General features: G+C 38.5%; 3 protein-coding genes across 9 annotated transcripts in view; 1 reads left to right on the top strand and 2 right to left on the bottom strand.

The window, feature by feature from the left end:
* LOC127655811 (protein Aster-A-like) overlaps positions 1-6,260 on the bottom strand; it is a 67,524-nt gene extending 61,264 nt beyond the window's left edge. For 4 of the 5 annotated variants that reach the window (XR_007972091.1, XM_052143796.1, XM_052143798.1 and 1 more), the window contains exons 1-2: positions 6,088-6,260; positions 5,717-5,837 (exon numbers count right to left, since the gene is read on the bottom strand). Coding sequence is in view for 1 of the 5 variants with exons in the window: in XM_052143799.1 (XP_051999759.1) it covers positions 1,656-1,765 (110 nt within the window). In the remaining 4 variants the exon portion in view is untranslated. Of the gene's footprint in view, positions 1-1,655; positions 2,028-5,716; positions 5,838-6,087 lie in introns of those variants that run through there. The other variant, XM_052143799.1, reaches the window with a different exon arrangement.
* Positions 6,261-11,027: 4,767 nt separating this feature from the next.
* si:ch211-225p5.8 (uncharacterized protein LOC555567 homolog) lies at positions 11,028-15,023 on the top strand. 2 transcript variants are annotated; one of them, XM_052144779.1, is made up of 5 exons: positions 11,028-11,939; positions 12,568-12,734; positions 12,970-13,207; positions 13,393-13,549; positions 13,650-15,023. In XM_052144779.1, the coding sequence occupies exons 2-5, from the start codon at positions 12,606-12,608 to the stop codon at positions 13,693-13,695; spliced, it is 570 nt and encodes a 189-aa protein (XP_052000739.1). In that variant the 5' UTR covers positions 11,028-11,939; positions 12,568-12,605; the 3' UTR covers positions 13,696-15,023. The 2 variants fall into 2 exon arrangements, with proteins under 2 accessions (XP_052000739.1, XP_052000738.1); XM_052144778.1 differs by having other exon boundaries at positions 11,029-11,380.
* A 138-nt stretch (positions 15,024-15,161) lies between these two features.
* On the bottom strand, positions 15,162-17,591 carry LOC127656448 (PYD and CARD domain containing). 2 transcript variants are annotated; one of them, XM_052144781.1, is made up of 3 exons: positions 17,227-17,591; positions 16,102-16,155; positions 15,162-15,895 (listed from the first exon to the last, which is right to left on the bottom strand). In XM_052144781.1, exons 1-3 carry the CDS (start codon positions 17,495-17,497, stop codon positions 15,633-15,635), a joined length of 588 nt encoding a protein of 195 aa, XP_052000741.1. In that variant the 5' UTR covers positions 17,498-17,591; the 3' UTR covers positions 15,162-15,632. The 2 variants fall into 2 exon arrangements, with proteins under 2 accessions (XP_052000741.1, XP_052000740.1); XM_052144780.1 differs by having other exon boundaries at positions 16,102-16,158; positions 17,227-17,585.
* Positions 17,592-21,356: the final 3,765 nt, after the last annotated feature.

The following is a 21,356-nucleotide window of genomic DNA, read 5'->3' as shown; positions in this document are numbered from 1 at the left end:
GGACTTGCAGTCATTTATCAAAGGCAGAGGCAAGTTCAGCCTCTTTATTTGCTTTACTGTTTGAACAAGCTAAATCATGTCTAGGTTTTGTTTGAACAAATCAATCTAAAGCTATTAAAAGACTGGCCTCTTACCCTATGAAACAAGCCACAGTGCAATATAAACAATGATTTTACTTACTCAGTTTACATATGAAGATTAACTCTGTCCACTCAAGGATTACACTTGCGGACAAAGGTTTGGAATAATGTACAGATTTTGCTGTTTCAGAAGGAAATTAGTACTTTAATTCACAAAAGTGGCATTCAACTGATCACAAAGTATATTCAGGACATTACTGATGTAAAAAACAGCACCATCACTATTTGAAAAAGTCATTTTTATCAAATCTAGACAGACCCCATTTCTAGCAGCCATCACTCCAACACCTTATCTTTGAGTAATCATACTAAATTTATAATTTGGTACTAGAAAATCGCTTGCCACTATATCAGACACAGTTGAAAGCTATTTGGTTCATTAAATGAAACTAAACATTGTCTTAGTGTTTGTTTTTGAGTTGCCACAGTATGCAATCGACTGGCATGTCTTAAGGTCAATATTAGGTCAAAAACGGCAAAAAAAGAAACGGATTTCTCTAGAAACTCATCAGTCAATCATTGTTTTGAGGAATGAAGCCTATACAATGCTTGAAATTGCCTAAAAACTGAAGATTTAATACAAAAGGTGGTACACTACAGTCTTCAAAGACAAAGGACAACTGGTTCTAACAAGGACAGAAAGAGATGTGGAAGGCCAGATGTACAACTAAACAAGAGGATAAGTACATCAGAGTCTCTAGTTTGAGAAATAGATGCCTCACATGTCCTCAGCTGACAGCTTCATTGAATTCTACCCGCCCAACACCAGTTTCATGTACAACAGTAAAGAGAAGACTCAGGGGAGCAGGTCTTATGGGAAGAATTGCAAAGAAAAAGCCAGTTTTGAAACAGAAAAACAAAAAGAAAAGGTTAGAGTGGGCAAAGAAACAGACATTGGAGAACAGATAATTGGAAAAGAGTGTTATGGATCTTAACCCCATTGAGCTTTTGTGGGATCAGCTATACTGTAAGGTGCGTGAGAAGTGCCGGACAAGACAGCCACATCTATGGCAAGTGCTACAGGAAGTGTGGGGGTGAAATGTCACCGGAGTATCTGGACAAACTGACAGCTAGAATGCCAAGGATCTGAAAAGCTGTCATTGCTGTACGTGGAGGGTTTTTAGATGAGAACACTTTGAATTAGTTTTAGAAGTTCTTAAAAAAATTCAAAGTGTAATAGTAGTTTGTCACATTATTAATGTCCTGATTATACATTGTGATCAGTTGAATGCCATTTCGGTGAATAAAAATACCAAATTATTTCCATAAGAGCTAAATCTGTACATTATTCAAAACTTTAGCTGCTTGTGTATATCAAGACACAGAATTGTACTTTCTCAAGGCATGAACTGAATGAAGGACACCAGGCTAAAAGGTACGAATTCAGATGGGGTAAACAATATGATAATGAATTTTAGTAGCCTATATTATAGATATAATTTAGAACCAAGCCAAGAAACAGAAATAAAACAGTCAAAAATGAGAATCTAACAATGATGTAATCATAATTCCTACCTCCCATTGGACGAATTGCCCCCATTGTTTTTTTCGTGTTCGGCCTCAAACACCAGACGGGCGACGGTGCGGGGGGTGATGTTAAAATCCACTTTCTCACAGGAACACATCAGCACCCCCAATTTAGCCGGCAAGCTAACAATTAAGTTTTTTTCGCCACTATTTCTAGTTATGTATTACTGTTTAACTATTTCGGGCCGATAGCCAACTTACATACGCAGAAAATCTGCGTAACCGTGACATCAAACTTAAGTAAACAAACCATCATAGTGATATTGATAGGCGTTAGCCGGTCAGCTGAATTCATGCATTTGGGAAGGACGATGGGAGCTTGTTAGCTAGCATGCTAGTAATACCGGTTGAAATACGGTCCACTGTTTACTTTTGTTTATCCCTGAATCCGGGTCATGTCAAGAAGGGATCCCTCTTTCGTCACTTCTCGCGCATGCGCATTTTGTATACGATACTTTTGCCTGCGCTTTTTTGCTCGCATCTCAGTGTATTAATGATGGAAAGCATTAGAAACTTAAATAATATCAATAATATACATATTATTATCATTACCATAGAGTGACTATTTGCAGTAGGTAAATACCTGCCACATAGTGCTGCTATTTGCAATGAAATAGTCTGGTGGAAACAAAGAAATGATAGACAAACTGCTCCATGAGTGTCTCTGGGTGTGATAGGACAGTGTGAATGTGCTTTTTCAGTCTGGGTTCTAATCTTCCTTTTGATCCAATTTCCCCATCCTGTTTCAACTCTTAATTCTACTTATAATTATAAAAAAAAATGAAAGTAAAAGTTGATTTCCTCACAGTGATAGGTTGGTGTGTGTGGTGTCTGTGGGTCTCTAAATAAATACACTACAGTGATGCCCTGTAAGGATATAATTAGGGGTGCAAATTGTATCTGTCTAACACTATTTGCGCTTAGTGCAAAGGTTGCTATTTACACTTAGTGCAAATATCCTCTGCCTTATAATAATAATTATTATTATTATTATTGTTATTATTATTATTATTATTAAGAAATCCTGTTGTCTTCTTTAAATCTCATATAGCAAGTCTCTTGGATACAGTAATATTTTGAGTTGAGGGCACATATCACTTTAAATTAGAGGAGGGGAACGTCAGGCCTCAGGGCCGTATAAGGCCCGCAATACCACTTTACACTTTATAGTACAATATGGATGTCATTGATGTTAAAAAGACTAAAACCGGATGACAATACATTGTGGAAACTATACTACTTTATAACATACACCCCTTCCTTGTATAACTTTATGGTACATTCGAGAGAGTATCCAAGTCCAAGGTATGCACAGACAAAAAATAACGGAAAGCAAGTGTTCTTGTGTTTTGCACAAAACATTATTTATGATATCAAAGGTGGGTTTCTTTAGAATGTATAGAAATATTAAAAACATTTGTAATGCAAATAAGAGGAATACATAGAACGTATGGGTAGAATATGCATATTTGTAATTATCTTATTATAATCTCTTATTATATTATTTGTTTCATAATATCAATTTCCACACAAATTTATTTTGACTTGCCCCTCCTTTTCTTTAAAAAAAAATAAAAATCAGGGGTCCTGGGTATCTCAGCGAGTTAAGACGCTGACTACCATCCCTGGAGTCGCAAGTTCAAATCCAGGGTGTGCTGAGTGACTCCAGCCAGGTCTCCTAAGCAACCAAATTGGCCTGGTTGCAAAGGAGGGTAGAGTCACATGGGATAACCTCCTCATGGTCGCAATTAAGTGGTACTCGCTCTCAATGGGGCGTGTGGTAAGTTGTGTGTGAATCGCGGAGAGTAGCATGAGCCTCCACATGCTGTGAGTCTCCACGGTGTCATGCACAGCGAGCCACATGATAAGATTGACTGTCTAAGAAGCAGAGGCAACTGAGACTTGTCCTCCGCCACCCGGATAGAGGTGAGTAACCATGTCACCACGAGGACCTAGTAAGTAGTGGGAATTTGGCACTCCAAAATTGGGCAGAAAAGTGTATATAAAAAGAAATATCTATAATCTGGGTTCCAGGAGGCACTTACCTTGTAAGTGAATGGGGCCAATCCATAAACATTAAAATGTTTCAAAAGTATAGATGTAAATAATGTGTTAACATGATTTTAGTGTGATTAAATCACTTACTTTTTCTGTGTAAAATTGCAATATCAACAAACCCTTAAACTGTCTGTAAAAAATACAATATAAACAACTTTACGGCTCAAATAATAAAAGGAGTTTTAACAAAGGAATTAATGCAAGTCATTTTATAAAAATGTAAGCATCACATTAAACCCTCCAAAATTGGCCCCATTCACTTTTACTTTTCGAAAACGAGGAGCAAGTCAAAATTTACTTTTGTGGTGATTAACATTGTGCCACAAATGCTGTTGATTGAGATGAACTGGACGTGAACCCTGAATATTCCTTTAAGATTGTGTGTTTTATTTAGATTTCGCAGGCCTGTGTCATCTCGTAGCGACCATGTGGGCATTATCCACATCAATTTAAGTACAGAAGATTCAATGTATAAAAAGAAGTTTTAAAGGAATATTCCGGGCTCAATCGACAGGCATAATGTTAATTATTCCTTGGTTTTTGCAGAATGAGGTCTTCTGAAACGTCATGTATATGAGAACGCCGATTTCCTTATACCCTTTAAGGGATTAAGAGAAAGCGGTTTAACCCACCTAGGTTTCTCGTTTCTCCGTAGAAAGCCGTTTATGCCATGCTGCCATGTAAACACATAAGCAGTGTTCTAACAGCGATTGCGCATGTGCGTGGAACAGAACAAATAACAAACGTCATAGGATGGAGCCTAACAACAAGACAAAAATAATTTCTGGGAGTACAGTGGAAAAAGCATGTACACTATAAACTATTCCCATTTATAAACACCGCTGTAAAATATTGATGGTCCCTCATGTTATATGTAGGCCTACATTGAGGGAATCCCGACGTTTTATGTAAAGGCAAGCCTCACTATTGAAGCAAAATTCTGCTGCAGGTCGCGTTTGAAAGGTAAGGAACAACTACTCTGAATATTTGGAAATAAAGTGAAGTAACATAGAATAAAATAGTGAAGTCTTCACGGATACCATGGTTGTTATTTACACAAGCGTCGCGGGCAAATTACGTTGCTGCGGCGAAAGCTGCTTACTGACCGAACCCCATGTAGCCTATACACCGCTTATATGGTGCATTTTAAACTGGAACGCAGATTTCTTGCAATAAACCGCTTTCTGGTGTCCATGTAAATGTAGTCTGTGAGGCTCTTACAATAGAAGTGAATGGGGCCACTTTTTAGAGGGGTTAAAGGCAGAAATGTGAAGCTTATTGCATTAATTCTTCTGTTAAAACTTGTGTATTATTTGAGCTGTAATGTTGTTTAAACCGTTGTTTACGTCATCAAGGTCTAAAATTATATATAAATTTACACAGAAAAGGTCAGTAAGCAATTTTATAACACTAAAATAATGTTAACATGCATATTGTTTACGTCTTGTGGCTATACTTTTGAAACAGTGAGAATTTTAAAGTTTTCAGATTAGCCCCATTCATTTCCATTGTAGTGCCTCACTGTCATCGTGATTGTCTTTTCTTTTTTTGTTCTTTTTTTTTTATTATTTTTTACATTTTGCCACAAATACTGTAGATTGAGCTTAACTTGTATTTAACCCACGAATATTCTTTTAACATTTAATTACATTTAATAAAAGTCAAATAATGAATATGTGAGATCTACCATGCCATTCCAAGTATGTAGTTCATTTAATGTGGTGCTAATAATGTAGTATATTCAGTACTACATTATCAAATGTATCTTTCTCTCGTTTGAGAGATAACGAAGCTCTCTGAGGAATATATTTGCCCACTGCGCCCTCTGAAGGACATCAAACATGGAGCGTTTAGCCTAAACTCAAAATAAAGGAGGAATACCTTAATTATATGGGAGTCCAACAGTTTGTACATTTATCCAAGTTGATTAACAGAATAGTAATGCTCATTAAAGAGTCAATTATGAATGAGCATTTGATCATGCTGCTTACCTTGAAGGTTTGTATCGACACTTTTAAGAATCATTATTCTAAATTAATTATAAGGATGGAAAAAGTTACAGGTGATGTCCTCATGCCCCCTCACATCGTTTCTTGCCAAGAATAGGGTCACCTTGTTTTCATTGGACGAAAGAAACAGACAAGGCAGAAACATATTATAGCCATTGTTTAATACTGTAACGATCTCCTGTATTGTGTACATAAACCCTCAGATTAAAAATGTATAAAAGTAGGGTTAAGAAGAGCTTTTACATATCATTGTACTGTTCTGTAGGTTGTGTTTTTGTGAATTTAATCGGTTTTGCAGCTTGTTTTTCTGTCAACTTGGTTTGCGTTCACTTATATGAATAACCTTGACTCACCTCTTAATGGGAATTTGACAGGGTTTCCACACTTGCTGTCTCTCTCTCGTGCCAGCGAGTCGCTTGTTTTATGAGTTGTGTTGTCTAAAGTAGAGTGAAGAGATTCCGTAGAGTTGTGTTGCTTTACGCCTGCTGGCACTGAATGGGCATCGGGAAACTCGATCGGTGCTAAATATAAAGTTCACCAGCTTGTGGGAGTCTGTAAGAAAACCAAGTGGACGCTTTTTGTACCGGCCCGTTTGTGTTTGGGGAGGGTAAATACTGACGTTCAGGGAACCAAAACAACCTGCAGTCTCTAACAGTTTATCACTCACCCCATACGCAATCTGATATGACACGAGTCAGGGTAAATACATGCGTTTAACATAACAATAGTGCATGCATCTATATACGTAAATGATCTGAAGGACAATGGTTTGAGTTGCAGCAGTCGTTTTAGACGAGCAATACTGACGAATGACTAATAATTGTGCAACACTGCTGATGTATAGCTGTGAAAAACTAAGTCTCCATCATATCCAGTGACCTTCGCTAATTATTCTGGAAGTCTGGGCAAAAATATTTCGAAGAATGATTCACACCAGCTTTTTCTGCCATCTTGGATAATAAATATCAGTTTAAGTGTGTGTGTGTGCGCGTGTTTTTGTGATTTACGAGGACAATTTTGTAAGTTACAAACTGGTAATTACAAGGTTATTATGCTATAAATGTGATTTATGAGGACATTTCTAGTGTCCCCATAATTCAAATCGCTTAAAAATCATACTAAACAATGTTTTATTGAAAATGTAAAAATGCAGAAAGTTTTCTGTGAGGGTTAGGTTTAGGGGTTGTGTTAGGTTTAGAGGATAGAATCTATAGTTTGTACAGTATAAAAGTCATAATGTCTATGGAAAGTCCTCATAATGATAGGTAGACCAACATGTGTGTGTGTGTGTGTGTGTATTTATCACTTTGTGGGGACCAAATGTCCCCCATAAGGATAGTAAAACCCAAAATGTTGGGACATTTTGTCAGTCCCCATGAGGAAAACAGCTTATAAATCATCCTAAATTATGTTTTTTGAAAATGTAAAAATGCATTTAAAATAAAAGTAATAATCCTGTGTTTTTAAAAGTTAAGCTCAATCAACAGCATTTCTGGCATAATGTTGATTACCACAAAAATAATACTTTAAAACTAAAAGATAAGACCTTTTCTTGAAAGAAATAAAAAATCAACAATGGAGGTTACAATGAGGAACTTACAATGGAAGTCAATGGGGCCAATAGTTGGAGGGTGTAAAGGCAGAATTGTGACGCTTATAATTTTATAAAAGCACTTACATTGATTCTTCTGTGTAAATGTATAGTATAACTTTATAATTATACATTTACACAGAAAAGGTTAGTAAGCGACACTAAAATCATGTTAACATGATTTTAACAGTGAGTATTAACATTTACAATTCACTTCAATTGTAAGTGCCCACTGTTGCCCAGATTTTTGCATTTTTTAAAGAAAAAGAAGTACAAGTCAAAACTGACTTGTGGTAATCAGCATTATGACACAAATGCTAACTTGTATTGAACCCGGAATATTCCTTTAAGTGTCTTTTCACTCTGTGACAGATAAATAGTGAATAAAACTAAACAATTATATCAATTCACATATTTTGATATTATGTTTTTTTACGCATTTAAGCAACAGTTTGTCAAAAGATTATCCGACTCAAATGCACGTGACATGGAATAAACAAGTATAATGTTAGAAGTTAAAAAAGTAGTCAAATTAGATTACTTAAAACCTGTAATCAGATTTTTTTAATCATGTAATTTGTAATCTGTACTGGATTAGAGTTCAGAAGTAATCAACCCAGCCTTGATGAAAGAGTAGCTATAAATAACAATAGCTAATTTACTAGAGCATTTGTTGGGAAAATTGTGTCGAACATAATTTGAATGGTATGTAGATGTTCACTTGCAATTACAGTATTTATGTCAGACTATAAAGTGTAATAAAAGTAGTTGATATAGTGTAGCTAACTATTACTTTCCACTTATGTAATATTTTGTTAACCTTGCCCTGCATTGAAATGTCCTTGTGCTCAAGACTATGTAAACTTACACTGACACTGAACATTAGTGCCGTGAAAAGAAAACAGGTGAGTTGAATGAAAAGCAATAGCTAAATAAAGCTTTTAAACAGTCTAGCTGCCAAACTTGACAACGGTGCAGATTTTGCAGATGAAATCACCACATGTTGCATACAATTGTGAACTTCCACACTGCAATATAAAGAAATCCTGTAGACATTGAATGTTTTCTAGCACAAAATTATACTTTATTAACAGAGATTTCACCCAAATTGATTTCCACTTTTAAATGGGTACTCCATCGTGAAGTGTTAACAGAAATGTGAATAAGAGGGACTGTATGTATAGGACAAAATATTAATCAGTATTAAATCAAAAATTCTCAAGGAGCAGTAATGCAGCTTTTGACCAACATACCAGGCGTTTTGCAACTTTGATCTGCACCCCACTGTTATTTACTGTAGCTCATTTGCCAGTAAAATGTAAAACAGAGGCTTGAAGCACAAATCTTTGCTTGTATTCTGCCTCTGGTGACAACACTGCATATTGTAAAGCTCTAATATAGCTATTACGACTATTGACATATATATACTTAATTACACTATGTAACACAATTTTTGTTCCTGGGTAGTAAGTGTCATTTCATAATTGCTTATGCCTCAAAAGTATGGAAAATGGCTATTGTTCCCCAGAAACTTTGCTTTTGTGACCAGGACAGTGATATTTAGAAATTTACCTATTTCCAATGAGAAAACGGGCGAATTTGTCTTTTCGTTTACACAAAGTCCGAAAAAAACAACATATGAATCCAAATTATCATGTATTTATACTAATACAAAAATGACTACAAAAGATATTGAAGAGAGTAATTTTTCAAGATTTACGATTATACTGTAAATCACATTCACAAATCAGCCCCCAAATGTAGTCTCCCATCATGTTCTCGCTATACTGTCCTTGGTAGCGGCGTTCAAAGCCCAGTATATCCTGATGGAAGTGCTCGCCTTGCTCCTCCGAGTACGCTCCCATGTTCTCCTTGAATTTATCAAGATGAGCAGCAAGGATATGGACATTGAGGGACATCCTACAGCCCATTGTGCCGTAGTTCTTCACCAGAGTCTCAACCAGCTCCACATAGTTTTCAGCCTTGTGATTGCCCAGGAAGCCCCAAACCACTGCGACAAACCTGTTCCAAGCTGCTTTCTCCTTACTAGTGAGCTTCTTGGGGAATTCATCACGCTCCAGGATGTTCTTTATCTGTGGTCCGATGAAGACACCGGCTTTGACCTTTGCCTCAGACAGCATAGGGAGAAGGTCTTGAAGGTACTTGAAGGTTGCCGACTCCTTATCTAGAGCTCTGACAAATTGTTTCATAAGGCCCAGTTTGATGTGCATTGGTGGCATCAGCACCTTCCAGGGTCCACCAGTGTCTCCCACTTGACGTTGTTCCTCCCCACAGAGAACTCAGTCCGCTGTGGCCAGTCCCGCCTGTGGTTGTGTGCCTTGGTGTCCCTGCTGTCCCAAAGGCCTCCCAAAAAACATTTTAAAATGTAAAACTTTTACAATTTTAACATATATTTCCGAGCAACAATTGTCCTTCTTACCTTAAAGAGTTTTTTTTTTGCAGTGATTGCAGGTGAAATGAGGTGCCCTGATCCCTGACAGACATGCTGAAATATACCTTGTAGGCCTCACTCATCTTACATTACATACATTACATTTATGCATTTGGCAGACGCTTTTATGGGAAGCGACTTATGGTGCACTTATTACAGGGACAATCCCCCCGGAGCAACCTGGAGTTAAGTGCCTTGCTCAAGGACACAATGGTGGTGGCTGTGGAGATTGAACCAGCAACCTTCTGATTAACAGTTATGTGCTTTAGCCCACTACGCCACCACACATCTTAACAGAAATGTTTGGGCAGCATTTTTATATCGTCAGACTGTGGGTGGGGGGGTTGGATACAATGACACCCGGGACTGAGAGGCGACCTTGATGTGCGCATATGTTAAATAAAAAAAAGAAATTGGTCCTCAAAAAATGAGTCCTTAAAAATTACCTGCCAGTGGGGTGGGGTGGCCAATGGGGTGGCCAGGCTTCGGTCCAGGTGGCCACGGTCACACCTGGCCACCCCCTAGCTCCGCCACTGTACCCAGGAAGGTGTACAACTAAAGTTCTTGTCTTTGGCTATTAAAAAATAAAACCTAAGACGAATGTTCCTAAAATGTTAGAAATTGGTTCTCTAAAATAACCAATAACACTTTACGATAAGGTTCCATCCGTTAACATTAGTTAATGCATTAGCTATCGTATCATGAACTAACCATTAACAATGTATTATTTACAGCATTTATTCATCTTTGTTAATGTTAAATAATAAAAATATAATTGTTCATTTTTAGTTCATGTTAGTTCATAGTGCATTAACTAATGGTATCAAACACAGCTTTTGAAATAAAAAATGTATTAACATATGCTTTGTATTAATATATGTTGAAATTAACATTAACTAAGATGAATAAATGCTGTAAAAGTGTTGTTCATTGTTAGTTCATGTTAACTAATATTGTTAACTAATGTTAACAAATGCAACCTTGTTATAAAGTGTTACCAAATAACATACTGTCTGGAACCAAACGTTTTGTGTTTGCTGGGTTCTGTGTTTACAACCTGGTCACTGAAATGATTGTGTAGCCTATATAAAGACTACAACCCTGATTTACTGGATGACTAAAATATAAGAGATAGCTACTCTCTTATATTTTGTGTAGATTTTTGATGATATTGACATTAGAATCAATAGTTATGTTCTGGTGTATGTGATTATGCATAGCAATTGGGGGCCACTCTCACTTCTCAAATTCCGGATTGGATTGCAGGCACAGGGATTCACTCGGTCTATGTTTAGCTCCCCTCAACTCCAAAGTCTGAGTTGCGACACACATTATCTGATGGGATATTATTTTAAGATTTAAACATTTACCTTTAAAGGATGAAGAATTCAAACACAAGCAAGTGTGTTTTTCAAGATAACTGATAGGAGCGCAAATGCAAGATTTTTGGATTTACAATAAGAAGAAATTCGACTGTCTTGGCCAAGTAATGCTGTAATACTAAAAAAGAAAAGAAAGATATAGGACACACCAATTCAAGGACGCTTGAACATGTTGCTGCGAATGATTTTATTTTTGGCTCTCTGCATTGTTTTTATCCATGGTAAGTTTACATTCATGTGAACCTATGAAGGCATGCTGAGGTGATTAAAATGATTTAGAGGACAACGAGAACTTTTATTTATAATGGCAATACGTTGTATACTTATGTAGATTATTAACCAATGGATACAGCATATGTTTCTCATTTATTTATTAAAGCTCATTAATAACATATCAGGTTAACTAGTCTCCTTCTGCAACTAGAGTGTGTAGGTGTTGGTGTCACCACGGAAGATCCTGTTTATCTTCAGTTAACTCAACTACAGGCAAATGAGTTGTACCAGTTTAACAATTCAAGTTGGATTGAACTCAATGCATGAACTCAATGCAATAAGGTCAACAAACTCAAAAATATCTATGATTATTAAGTTCAATAACCTTGCATTGTTAAGTACAGCTGGTCATAATTTCAATATCCATGAAAATAATATAAAAGTCTATTCTTAACAATATTTACATTTCATTGATACATTGTATATTATATAAGAAATATTCCTTGTCAAAGAATTGGGGGTGGGTCCAACTGATCCAGTGATCCAACTGAGCATGCTCAAAAGACTGTAAGTTCTACCTTCACCAACAAACATGACATTATGAGTTCTCACTGTTTAGAAATGTAAGTTGCTCTCATTTACACTGCCGTTAGGTTTGGGGTATTTTTTTTTTTTTAAATAAAGCATTGACCCCAAACTTTTGGACGGCAGTGTATATGGCATAAAAGTTGACTTTATTGATTGTTTTAAGTCTAAACTTTGTCTACACTAGAAAGTTCAATCAACTTTTAAAATTGAGTTTAACTGACAAAATTGAAGTTGGATTATTTACGGTGTGATATATATATATATATATATATATATATATATATATATATATATATATATATATATATATATATATTGGATATGCATTATTAACAAAGTGGTGAGAGGCATATAAAGTACAACACAGATTCCGATGTTTAAATGTATGTTTTTATACCAGTTTCTCTGTGTCCTATTAAGCTGTTGTGGTATGTTTAGTTTGTTGTGTTGTATGCAGTCTTGATAATATGGACTGAAAAAGAGTTACAAGCCCATATTACACATCAATCTCAGTTATAAACAATTTATTCTTGCATATTACACACTGTATTGTATGTCCATTTGTTTTAATGTGTGCATTACCCCCCCCCGCTTACTCATTATTCAGTGCCAGAAGGACAAAGTGGATGTGCTGAAGTGGACTCCATGACAGAGGCAGTGGCTGGAAAGACTTTTATGTTGGGATGCATCTCTTGCAAGAGGAGGGAAGAGGTGCCTGGTTCTGCTATCGTGGACTGGCACTTCAAACCATCTGAAGATGAGGATTTTATTCATGTTAGTACAGCGATTGCAGTGATTCAAGAGCCTGTTATCAGCTTGACACATATGCACTGTTGCAGATTAGAACAAAGCATGAAACAGTCCAAAGTATTTCTCAGTTGAAATGAAATATTGTTATGTGTGCATTACATCTTTTGGCACCGTTTTGCTTTTTAACATCTGATTTTACTACTGAATAGTGGAAACTCCATTTAATCCACCTTCTATCCTACATCTCTATCCCTCTCAGATTTTCCAGTATGAATATACTTCCCCCAGCTTTCTTCATGAAAACTATGAGGGAAGACTAGAGTGGCATGGGACTATGGGGACAACGGATGTGCAAAATGGAGCCATCTTCATTCACAACGTTACATTTAACGACACTGGGACCTACCGTTGTACCTTCCACCGCACACTGTTTCTTCCTCCAGATGAGGAACATGTGACAATAAGCAAAGATGTGGAACTCACCGTTGTGAAAGAGGGTAAGAACCCTTTTAAGTCCACCAGTCTCATTATTTATCCACTGAAAATAGATAATTTTGCATTTTAACTGATTATTTTTCAAGAACTGGCACAGCAGGGACACAGTAGTTATGTATACTTTACTTCTCTCTGGGTGTCATCTGAATTAAACCCAACCATAATACTTTAATTTGTTGTTCCTCAGCCAAACGTGAGCTGACAGCTGTAATCTCTGAGATTATGATGTATGTGCTGATCGTCGTCCTGCAGTTGTGGATGATTGCAGTGCTGATTTACTGTTATAAAAAGATCTATGCTGAGAACGAAGCTCGAGAGGCCAGAAAAGCAGCTGCTCAGAACAAGTGCGACCAACTTTCTTTGCCCTAAATTTGTCTGTATAATAAACTAGATGGAATTTTGTAAAACTTACTTTTTTTTTAAATGTTCCTTATGTTTTCCCAGACTCATCGACGCAAGTGATCCTTGTGAAGGGGATCATTTTGAATAATTGATTGGTGGTGGTGTAGTGGGCTAAAGCACATAACTGGTAATCAGAAGGTTGCCGGTTCGAGCCCCACAGCCATTGCCATTGTGTCCTTGAGCAAGGCACTTAACTCCAGGCTGCTCCAGGGGAATTGTCACTGTTATAAGTGCACTGTAAGTCGCTTTGGATAAAAGCGTCTGCTAAATGTAAATTACAATTTTGGTTAGTGAATGTGAAAGTATCAAAGTCAGTTATACAATTATATGAAGTAACAGCCCTTTTGATTGTGTGTCACAATAGCTTTACTAATGAGGAAGATGGGGATAAGGAGGATGACTAGTCTTGTGGCCAATAGAAACCTCAACCATTTCTGTTGATATTTCTACAGTAGCATAGCATTTCATTCTGTCAGCTAATGCTGAGTAAGTCACAATGGAATCATAATAGATATAACACTGTTTTAACAAAACATGTTATAAAAAATTGATGCTATATATCTATACAAACCGATCAGCCACAACATTAAAACCACCTGCCTAATATTGTGTAGGTCCCCCTCGTGCAGCCAAACAGTGCCAACCCCTCAGAATATTCTGAGATTATATTCTTCTCACCACAATTGTACATTTTTGAGTGGTTTTCTGAGTTACTGTAGACTTTTAGTTTGAACCAGTTTGGCCATTCTCTGTTGACCTCTCTCATCAACAATACATTTACATCCACAACTGCCACTCACTGGATGTTTTTTGTTTTTGTCACCATTCTGTGCAAATTCTAGAGACTGTTGTGCATGAAAATCCCAGGAGATCAGCAGTTACAGAAATACTCAAACCAGCCCATTTGGCACCAACAATCATCCATGTGATTATCTAAACAGCCAGTCATGTGGCAGCAGTGCAGTGCATAAAATCATGCAGATACAGGTCAGGAGCTTCAGTTAATGTTCACATCAACCATCAGAATGTGGAAAATTGTGATCTCAGTTATTTGGACCATGGCATGATTGTTGGTGCCAGATGGGCTGGTTTGAGTATTTCTGTAACTGCTGATCTCCTGGGTTTTTGACAAAAAACTTCCAGTGAGTGGCAGTTCTGTTGATGAGAGAGATCAACAGAGAATGGTCAGACTGGTTTGAACTGACAAAGTCTACAGTAACTTAGACAACCGCTCTGTACTATTGTGCTGAGAAAAATATCAGGTTGGCGCTGGTTTGGTGGCACGAGGGGGACCTACACAATCGGTGCATATATTGCATATTTTTTTATAATTTGGATATATGTATGTGTAAAGTTGAATCAGGTATCATAAATATAAATAATTTGAGAGTCTTAAAACTAATTTCAAAGCTTTAACTGTGAATTTCATTATTTCAAAGAAACCAAAATGGCAAGGGGAAGAAGAATAGAGAACAGCTGGCTTTCTTGATGTGCTTATTTATTGACTAAAGATAAACAAGCTAAGACAATATTTTAAGACATTGTTCAGGTGTTTGTAATCCTCAGTTAAAATGGTTTACAGGTATGCAAACTCATGAGATGTGAAAAAAGTAACCCTTTCAAATATTTTTTTTTATAAAACTTACCGAACAATTTAGGCTTCAGAAAAGGTGACTTTAGCTGAAAGGTGAGTAGCTTGCATCCCTGGGCTTAAATGTCTAAACACAATTTTGGTCCAACAAGCAAGCTTTTTGATTTTGTAACTAATCTATGATACAGGTTGTGCTTGGAAAAACCAATAAAGAAGAGACTTTGGTCCAGTGAACTTTTCCAAGTTTTGCATTGTGGATAAAAATCCTATATTTGAAAAGACGGCTTCACTGTTTATATGGTATAGTGCAGTGTGTGTTTTAGATGCTTTTTTTAACAGTTATTGTAACTGTAAGGTATTTGTTGTATGATGTATCCATTACAGGAGATAAGAAGTAAATAAAAATAAAAAAATGATTCAGGCTGACAGGATTTTCACTTAGCCCCAAGGTCTTTCATTAAGTGGAACTGTAACTTCATAAGAACTTTGTATAAAGCATCTTTCCCTGCAGTGCCAGCAGAGTTGATGGGGCCGTCAAATAACGCTCTCATCTTGCTTTGTGGGGTTTTCTCAGCACGGATTTCATCATATTCCTCCTTTCTGATGATTTCCTTTTCAAATAGTTCATCTAGGATGGCATCTATGTTATTAACTCGTTGTATCAGCTCTTTCCGATTGCGATCAATGAAGTGTTTGTCTGTGAAAGGGAAATGAGAACATGCATTTGGTCAGATTGTGAGGATTCTGATGATCAAAGGGTAAAATTACTAAAATGTTATGTATTGTAATATGTTGAAGATTTTGGCCTATAAGGTAGACTATACATGCTTCTTATATGAAGCTATATCTAAAATGTTTTTTCGAAATAAATGTAAAAAAAAAAATACAGTTACACTTATTCACCATTAGATGGAGGGCTTGGCCCTGCTGTCGGGTCATGAACGCTGCCGGATGTATCTGCTGAAAATCAGATACAAGATTATTATTTTGATTATTCTAGTGATACAGCTAAAGTTCACATGTATTACATAATGTACAGGGCAAGGTAAATACATTCATAAAAGTTGTTTAGCTTTCACACGTCAATCTATCCTAATAGTTGAAACAAAGTAAATAAATGTAGCACATATATATCGGATTATTTATAGTCGACTGATTATAAATTGACTTACTAGTTTCCATTATTATTATTTCATGGTTATTTAACTTGTAGCCTAGTTGTTTAATCGCTTAAATAATTATACTGTTCTTCAAAATGTGGCCAAAAACTGACCTAGAAACCAAAACGCGGGAAAGTGAAAGTACATTTGGGTTCTACTAAATCTACAAACTTTGGAATCATTTAAATAGTAACATAACTTTAGAACTCTGGTTACATTTGTAACACGAGTTTAACGGTTCTAAAGTAGGCATGTTTACACTACTTTTGACGTTAGATGAGTCGTAATTTAATTTCAGTACGATCCTCTTTATGGAGGCCTGGAACAAAATCGAAAGTAAATCAGTCGAACTAAAAAACAATTTTAAATGACAACACCGATACTAATTTACACTAACCTGACCTGTTCCTATTTTTTTGTGTTTTTTGGATTATGTAAGGACTCCAAGCACGTGTCTTTACTAGAGGGAAATCGAACTTCCGTGTTAGGGGGTTTCAAACTTGGGTCCGGGGGCAACTATGGGGCCCGCCAAGAGGTGCTAAGGGGTCCGCAGAAAATAAAAACATTATACAAATATTTGGCTACTTTAATAATTTATTTAAATTTTCTTAATTTCCTTTATTACAAAATAACAGACAGTTTTTTTAATTCTGCAATCCAGTCTTTATAATATAACGCTTACTTTTTACTCACACAGTAGCCTACAAAGAGCATTTACATCTAAAATATAAAGCTGCCTATATATTTTTGAAAAGGTGTCCCTCGCAAGGGGATCATCATGTTTGTGAACTCTCGTGAACTCTGTCGTTTAAACTTCTGTTTTTTGCATTTGCATTAGTTTAGTCCAATTCTGCAGGTTTTCACTTACTGTGCCCTGAGACCTCTTTGAGTTCCTTTGCTTGTTCATTGCAGCCTATTGCTTCTAAAATTTCCAGTGATACAGGGATCGCTTCTTTCGATGTAAAAGTGATCACCATTAAATCTGCGAGATCCAAGGAGTCTTTAGCCTTTTCGATCGCACCGCGGCGGACGCGCGGTTCTTTCTTTCGATCGCACAATTTGCTTTTAAATTTCTTTTGGTTGTCCTGCCCCAGATCATCAAAAGTGTCAATCAGGTGATCTTTAATAGTTTTCTCCATTCTTGCTCAGACTGCCCCTGCCTCTTCAAGTGGCTGTTGGCAGAGGATGAACCAAAGGGTAAATCTAGCTATGAGATCTATGGAGGTGTGTCCTTAGCCATATGCCTAAACTGTATGATATGCATGGGAAGTTCAAATCAGTGCATGAAGTGGACGAAAAAAGTGCAGGTATCTCCTCTCCTTGTAAGTATAAAACTCGATATTTGTAACATGAAAAACAAAACACTGTTATTGTGCGTTTATTTAAATGACGTCAGTTAGTCAGGGGTATTTAATTAAAAATTTAAGGTCTGGCCAAAAATTCCTTCTTAAGTTGTGAATAAATAACAAATATGACCTCACACCCTCAACTAACAAATAGGGTTTGATCAACTTTACTTTGAAAATAAAATCATACAATGGAGGGTTATTGTTTATAAAAACTGAGGAAGAACATTTAGATCATCTTAAGTCTGTATCTTTAACAATATCAAATCACAGAAGAAAACAGTGGCAATCTAATGTAGAACTGTATTTTTTCATCTAATAAATGTAAAATTGAAAAAGCGCAATGTGTGTTCTTCCTTTTCTCAATTATCCATCCATTCAATTAGGAGAACATTTAATAAATAAAAAATACATTGATCAATTGTCACACATTATACATACATTTCTGCATATACATGGTGAAATTATTTATTTTTCACATATCCCAGCTAAGCTGGGGTCAGAGTGCAGGGTCAGCCATGATACAGATAGGTAGCAGATAGGTTCAAGGGCCTTGCTCAAGGGCCCAACAGTGGTGTCAGGGCTTGAACCCCCAACCTTCTGGTCAGTAACCCAGAGCCTTAACCGCTGAGCCACCACTGCCCACTGCCCTTTTCTTAAAAGGTTGAGCATATGAGCTGACATCACTACTATAACAGCTGTGACGTATTTCACCAGTATTTTTTTTAATTCACCAGGCAGCTGAGCAATTTGCATAAATGCATTTGATTGAATAAGACGCCATAAAATGTTAAGCACTGGTTCATGTTTTGCAGATCAGTGTAACTGAATGTGACAAAGGGGCGGGCGTGGCCAGGCCGCGAATATCCAAGATGGCGGCACGCAGCGGCCACTCCGGATCCAAAAACGGTGCTATTTTTGTTTAAAAAGCCCGACTTTTGAGGCACATGGACATCGGACATTGGATGTTCCTGTTTACCATCGCCAGACACTACTGAAATATAAGACTCATGCAAAAACCAAGCTGCATGATGACCTGCAGGAGGCGCTACGCGTACTCAGCTTGCTGCGGAGACCAGGCCTCCAGTCCTCGGCGTCGCCTGATGCCGGTGACTGGGGAGAGGACGTCGTAAGCGGTGTGCGAGAAAGCAGAAGCGCGGCAAGAGGGCGGGGGTCCACGCTAGGCTAAAAACAAACCCTAGCCGGCCGGCTCTCTTGTCTATCCTGCTCTCAAATGTTTGCTCCTTGGACAATAAACTGGACTATATCTGACTCCAGCAGGCTATGCAGCGTGAGTTTAGAGACTGCTGCGTCTTTGTTTTCATGGAGACGTGGCTCAGCGACAGACTTCTGGACGCTGCCATTCAACTAGACTGGCTCGCCTCGTTTCGTGCCGACAGAAATACAGCTCTCTGCTGGTGGTGGCTTGTGTGTTTACATCAACACGGAATGGTGCAAGAACTCTATGCTAGTCTCTAGTTACTGCTCATCGCTGGTGGAGCTTGTGAATGTTAGATGCAGACCTTTTTATTTACCACAGGACTTCACCACTGTTATTATAACTGGAGTTTACATTCCCCCAGCGTTAATGCTAAGGAAGCGCTCTGTGAACTGTATGGGGCTATGAGCGATCTGCAGAACGCTCACCCCGACTGACTTTTTATAGTCGCCGGAGATTTCAACCATGCGAATCTCAAGACAGTGCTCCCTAAATTCCATCAGTATGTGAGGCTGCAACATATGGCGATTCTACCAACTTGGAGGAATACACAGCATCAGTGACCAGCTACATCAGCAAGTGCATTGATAATGTCACTTTCTCCAAGACCATCACCACACGCTCTAACCAGAAGCCGCGGATGACTGTGGAGGTGCGCACGCTGCTGAGGACCCGAGACTCCGCCTTCAGAGCAGGCGATAAGGCAGCCCTAAGAACAGCTAGGGCCAAACTGTCCTGGGCAATCAGAGAGGCAAATCGCGCACACGCCCAGAGAATCCACAGTCACTTCCAGGACAGCGGTGACACGCAGCGCATGTGGCAGGGCATCCAGGCCTTCACCAACTACAGGACAACATCAGTTGCCTGTGACAAAGATGCCTCCCTTCCAGATGTGCTGAACGACTTCTACACTCGGTTTGAAATGCACAACGACGTGGTGGCGAGGAAGACCACCCCTCCTCCCAACAACCAGGTGCTCTGTCTTACCACGGCAGATGTGAGGAAAACTCTACGTAGAGTCAACCCACAGAAGGCTGCTGGACCAGACAACATTCCTGGCAGAGTGCTCAGAGGATGTGCAGACCAGCTAGCAGATGTTCTTACCGACATCTTAAACATTTCTCTGAGCAGCGTCATCGTTCCAACGTGCTTCAAGGCCACCACCATCATCCCCATGCCAAAGAAGTCTTCAGTGTCCTGCCTCAACGACTACCGTCCCATCGCACTCACACCAATCATCATGAAGTGCTTCGAGAGGCTCGTCATGAGGCACATTAAGACCCAGCTGCCCCCCTCACTAGACCCACTGCAGTTTACGTATCGTCCAAACCGTTCAACGGACGACGCCATCGCCACAACCCTCCGTCTCAGCCCTCACCCACCTAGACAAAAAGGATTCATATGTTCAAATGCTGTTCATAGATTTAAGCTCAGCATTCAACACAATAATTCCTCAGCACCTGATTGGAAAGCTGAACCTGCTGGGCCTGGACACCTCCCTCTGCAACTGGATCCTGGACTTCCTGACTGGGAGACCTCAGTCAGTCCGGATCGGGAACAGCATCTCCACCACCACCACACTGAGCACTGGGGCCCCCCAGGGCTGTGTGCTCAGTCAACTGCTGTTCACTCTGCTGACTTACGACTGTGCAGCAATGCACAGGTCGAACCACATCGTCAAGTTCGCAGATGACACCACCGTGGTGGGTCTCATCAGCAAGAACGACGAGTCAGCATACAGAGAGGAGGTGCAGTGGCTAACGGACTGGTGTAGAGCCAACAACCTGTCCCTGAATGTCAACAAAACAAAAGAGATGGTTGTTGACTTTAGGAGGGCACAAGGTGAACACACTCCGCTGAACATCGACGGCTCCTCTGTGGAGATCGTCAAGAATTCCTTGGTGTTCACCTGGCGGAGAACCTCACCTGGTCCCTCAACACCAGCTCTATCACCAAGAAAGCCCAGAAGCGTGTCTACTTTCTCTGAAGGCTGAGGAAAGCACATCTCCCACCCCCCAACCTCACTACATTCTATAGAGGGACTATTGAGATCAACTGCTATGTGCATAGAACACTATCTCATAGTATGTTATGTTTAAGTTTTTAGAAACTATCATCTTTTTGCACTACTGTATACTGGTCGGCGCTGCACTGTCTCTCACTGTACCTATTGTCCTGTTCAATGTATAGGTATTTTATATAGGTATTTGATTTAGTTGTGTAGTCTCGTGTGGTTCTGTGTTTGTCCTATGTGGTTTTTATGTAGCACCATGGACCTGGAGGAACGTTGTCTCCTTTCGCTGTGTACTGTACTAACTCTATATGGTTTAAACGAGAATAGAAACCATTTGACACTTGACAGGATGCACGCCTGGTGCTGAGTTGCCCCAATCAGCGGGAGAGAGAGATAAGGAGGAGCAGGAGACATGTCAC

The sequence above is a fragment of the Xyrauchen texanus genome, chromosome 15, assembly GCF_025860055.1.
Source record: "Xyrauchen texanus isolate HMW12.3.18 chromosome 15, RBS_HiC_50CHRs, whole genome shotgun sequence".
In the NCBI taxonomy this organism is placed as follows: domain Eukaryota; kingdom Metazoa; phylum Chordata; class Actinopteri; order Cypriniformes; family Catostomidae; genus Xyrauchen; species Xyrauchen texanus.
The sequence above is the reverse complement of the archived record's forward strand: the minus strand, read 5'-3'. Positions and strand labels throughout refer to the sequence as shown.

Coding starts and splice junctions, on each gene's coding strand:
- si:ch211-225p5.8 (XM_052144778.1), top strand. CDS start 11,329: ATGTTGCTGCGAATGATTTTATTTTTGGCTCTCTGCATTGTTTTTATC. Junction 12,735..12,969: donor AAGATGAGGATTTTATTCAT/GTTAGTACAGCG, acceptor TATCCCTCTCAG/ATTTTCCAGTATGAATATAC. Junction 13,550..13,649: donor AAAGCAGCTGCTCAGAACAA/GTGCGACCAACT, acceptor ATGTTTTCCCAG/ACTCATCGACGCAAGTGATC.
- LOC127656448 (XM_052144780.1), bottom strand. CDS start 17,497: ATGGAGAAAACTATTAAAGATCACCTGATTGACACTTTTGATGATCTG. Junction 16,159..17,226: donor CAAAGAGGTCTCAGGGCACA/GTAAGTGAAAAC, acceptor TCTGATTTTCAG/CAGATACATCCGGCAGCGTT. Junction 15,896..16,101: donor GCCAAGCCCTCCATCTAATG/GTGAATAAGTGT, acceptor TCCCTTTCACAG/ACAAACACTTCATTGATCGC.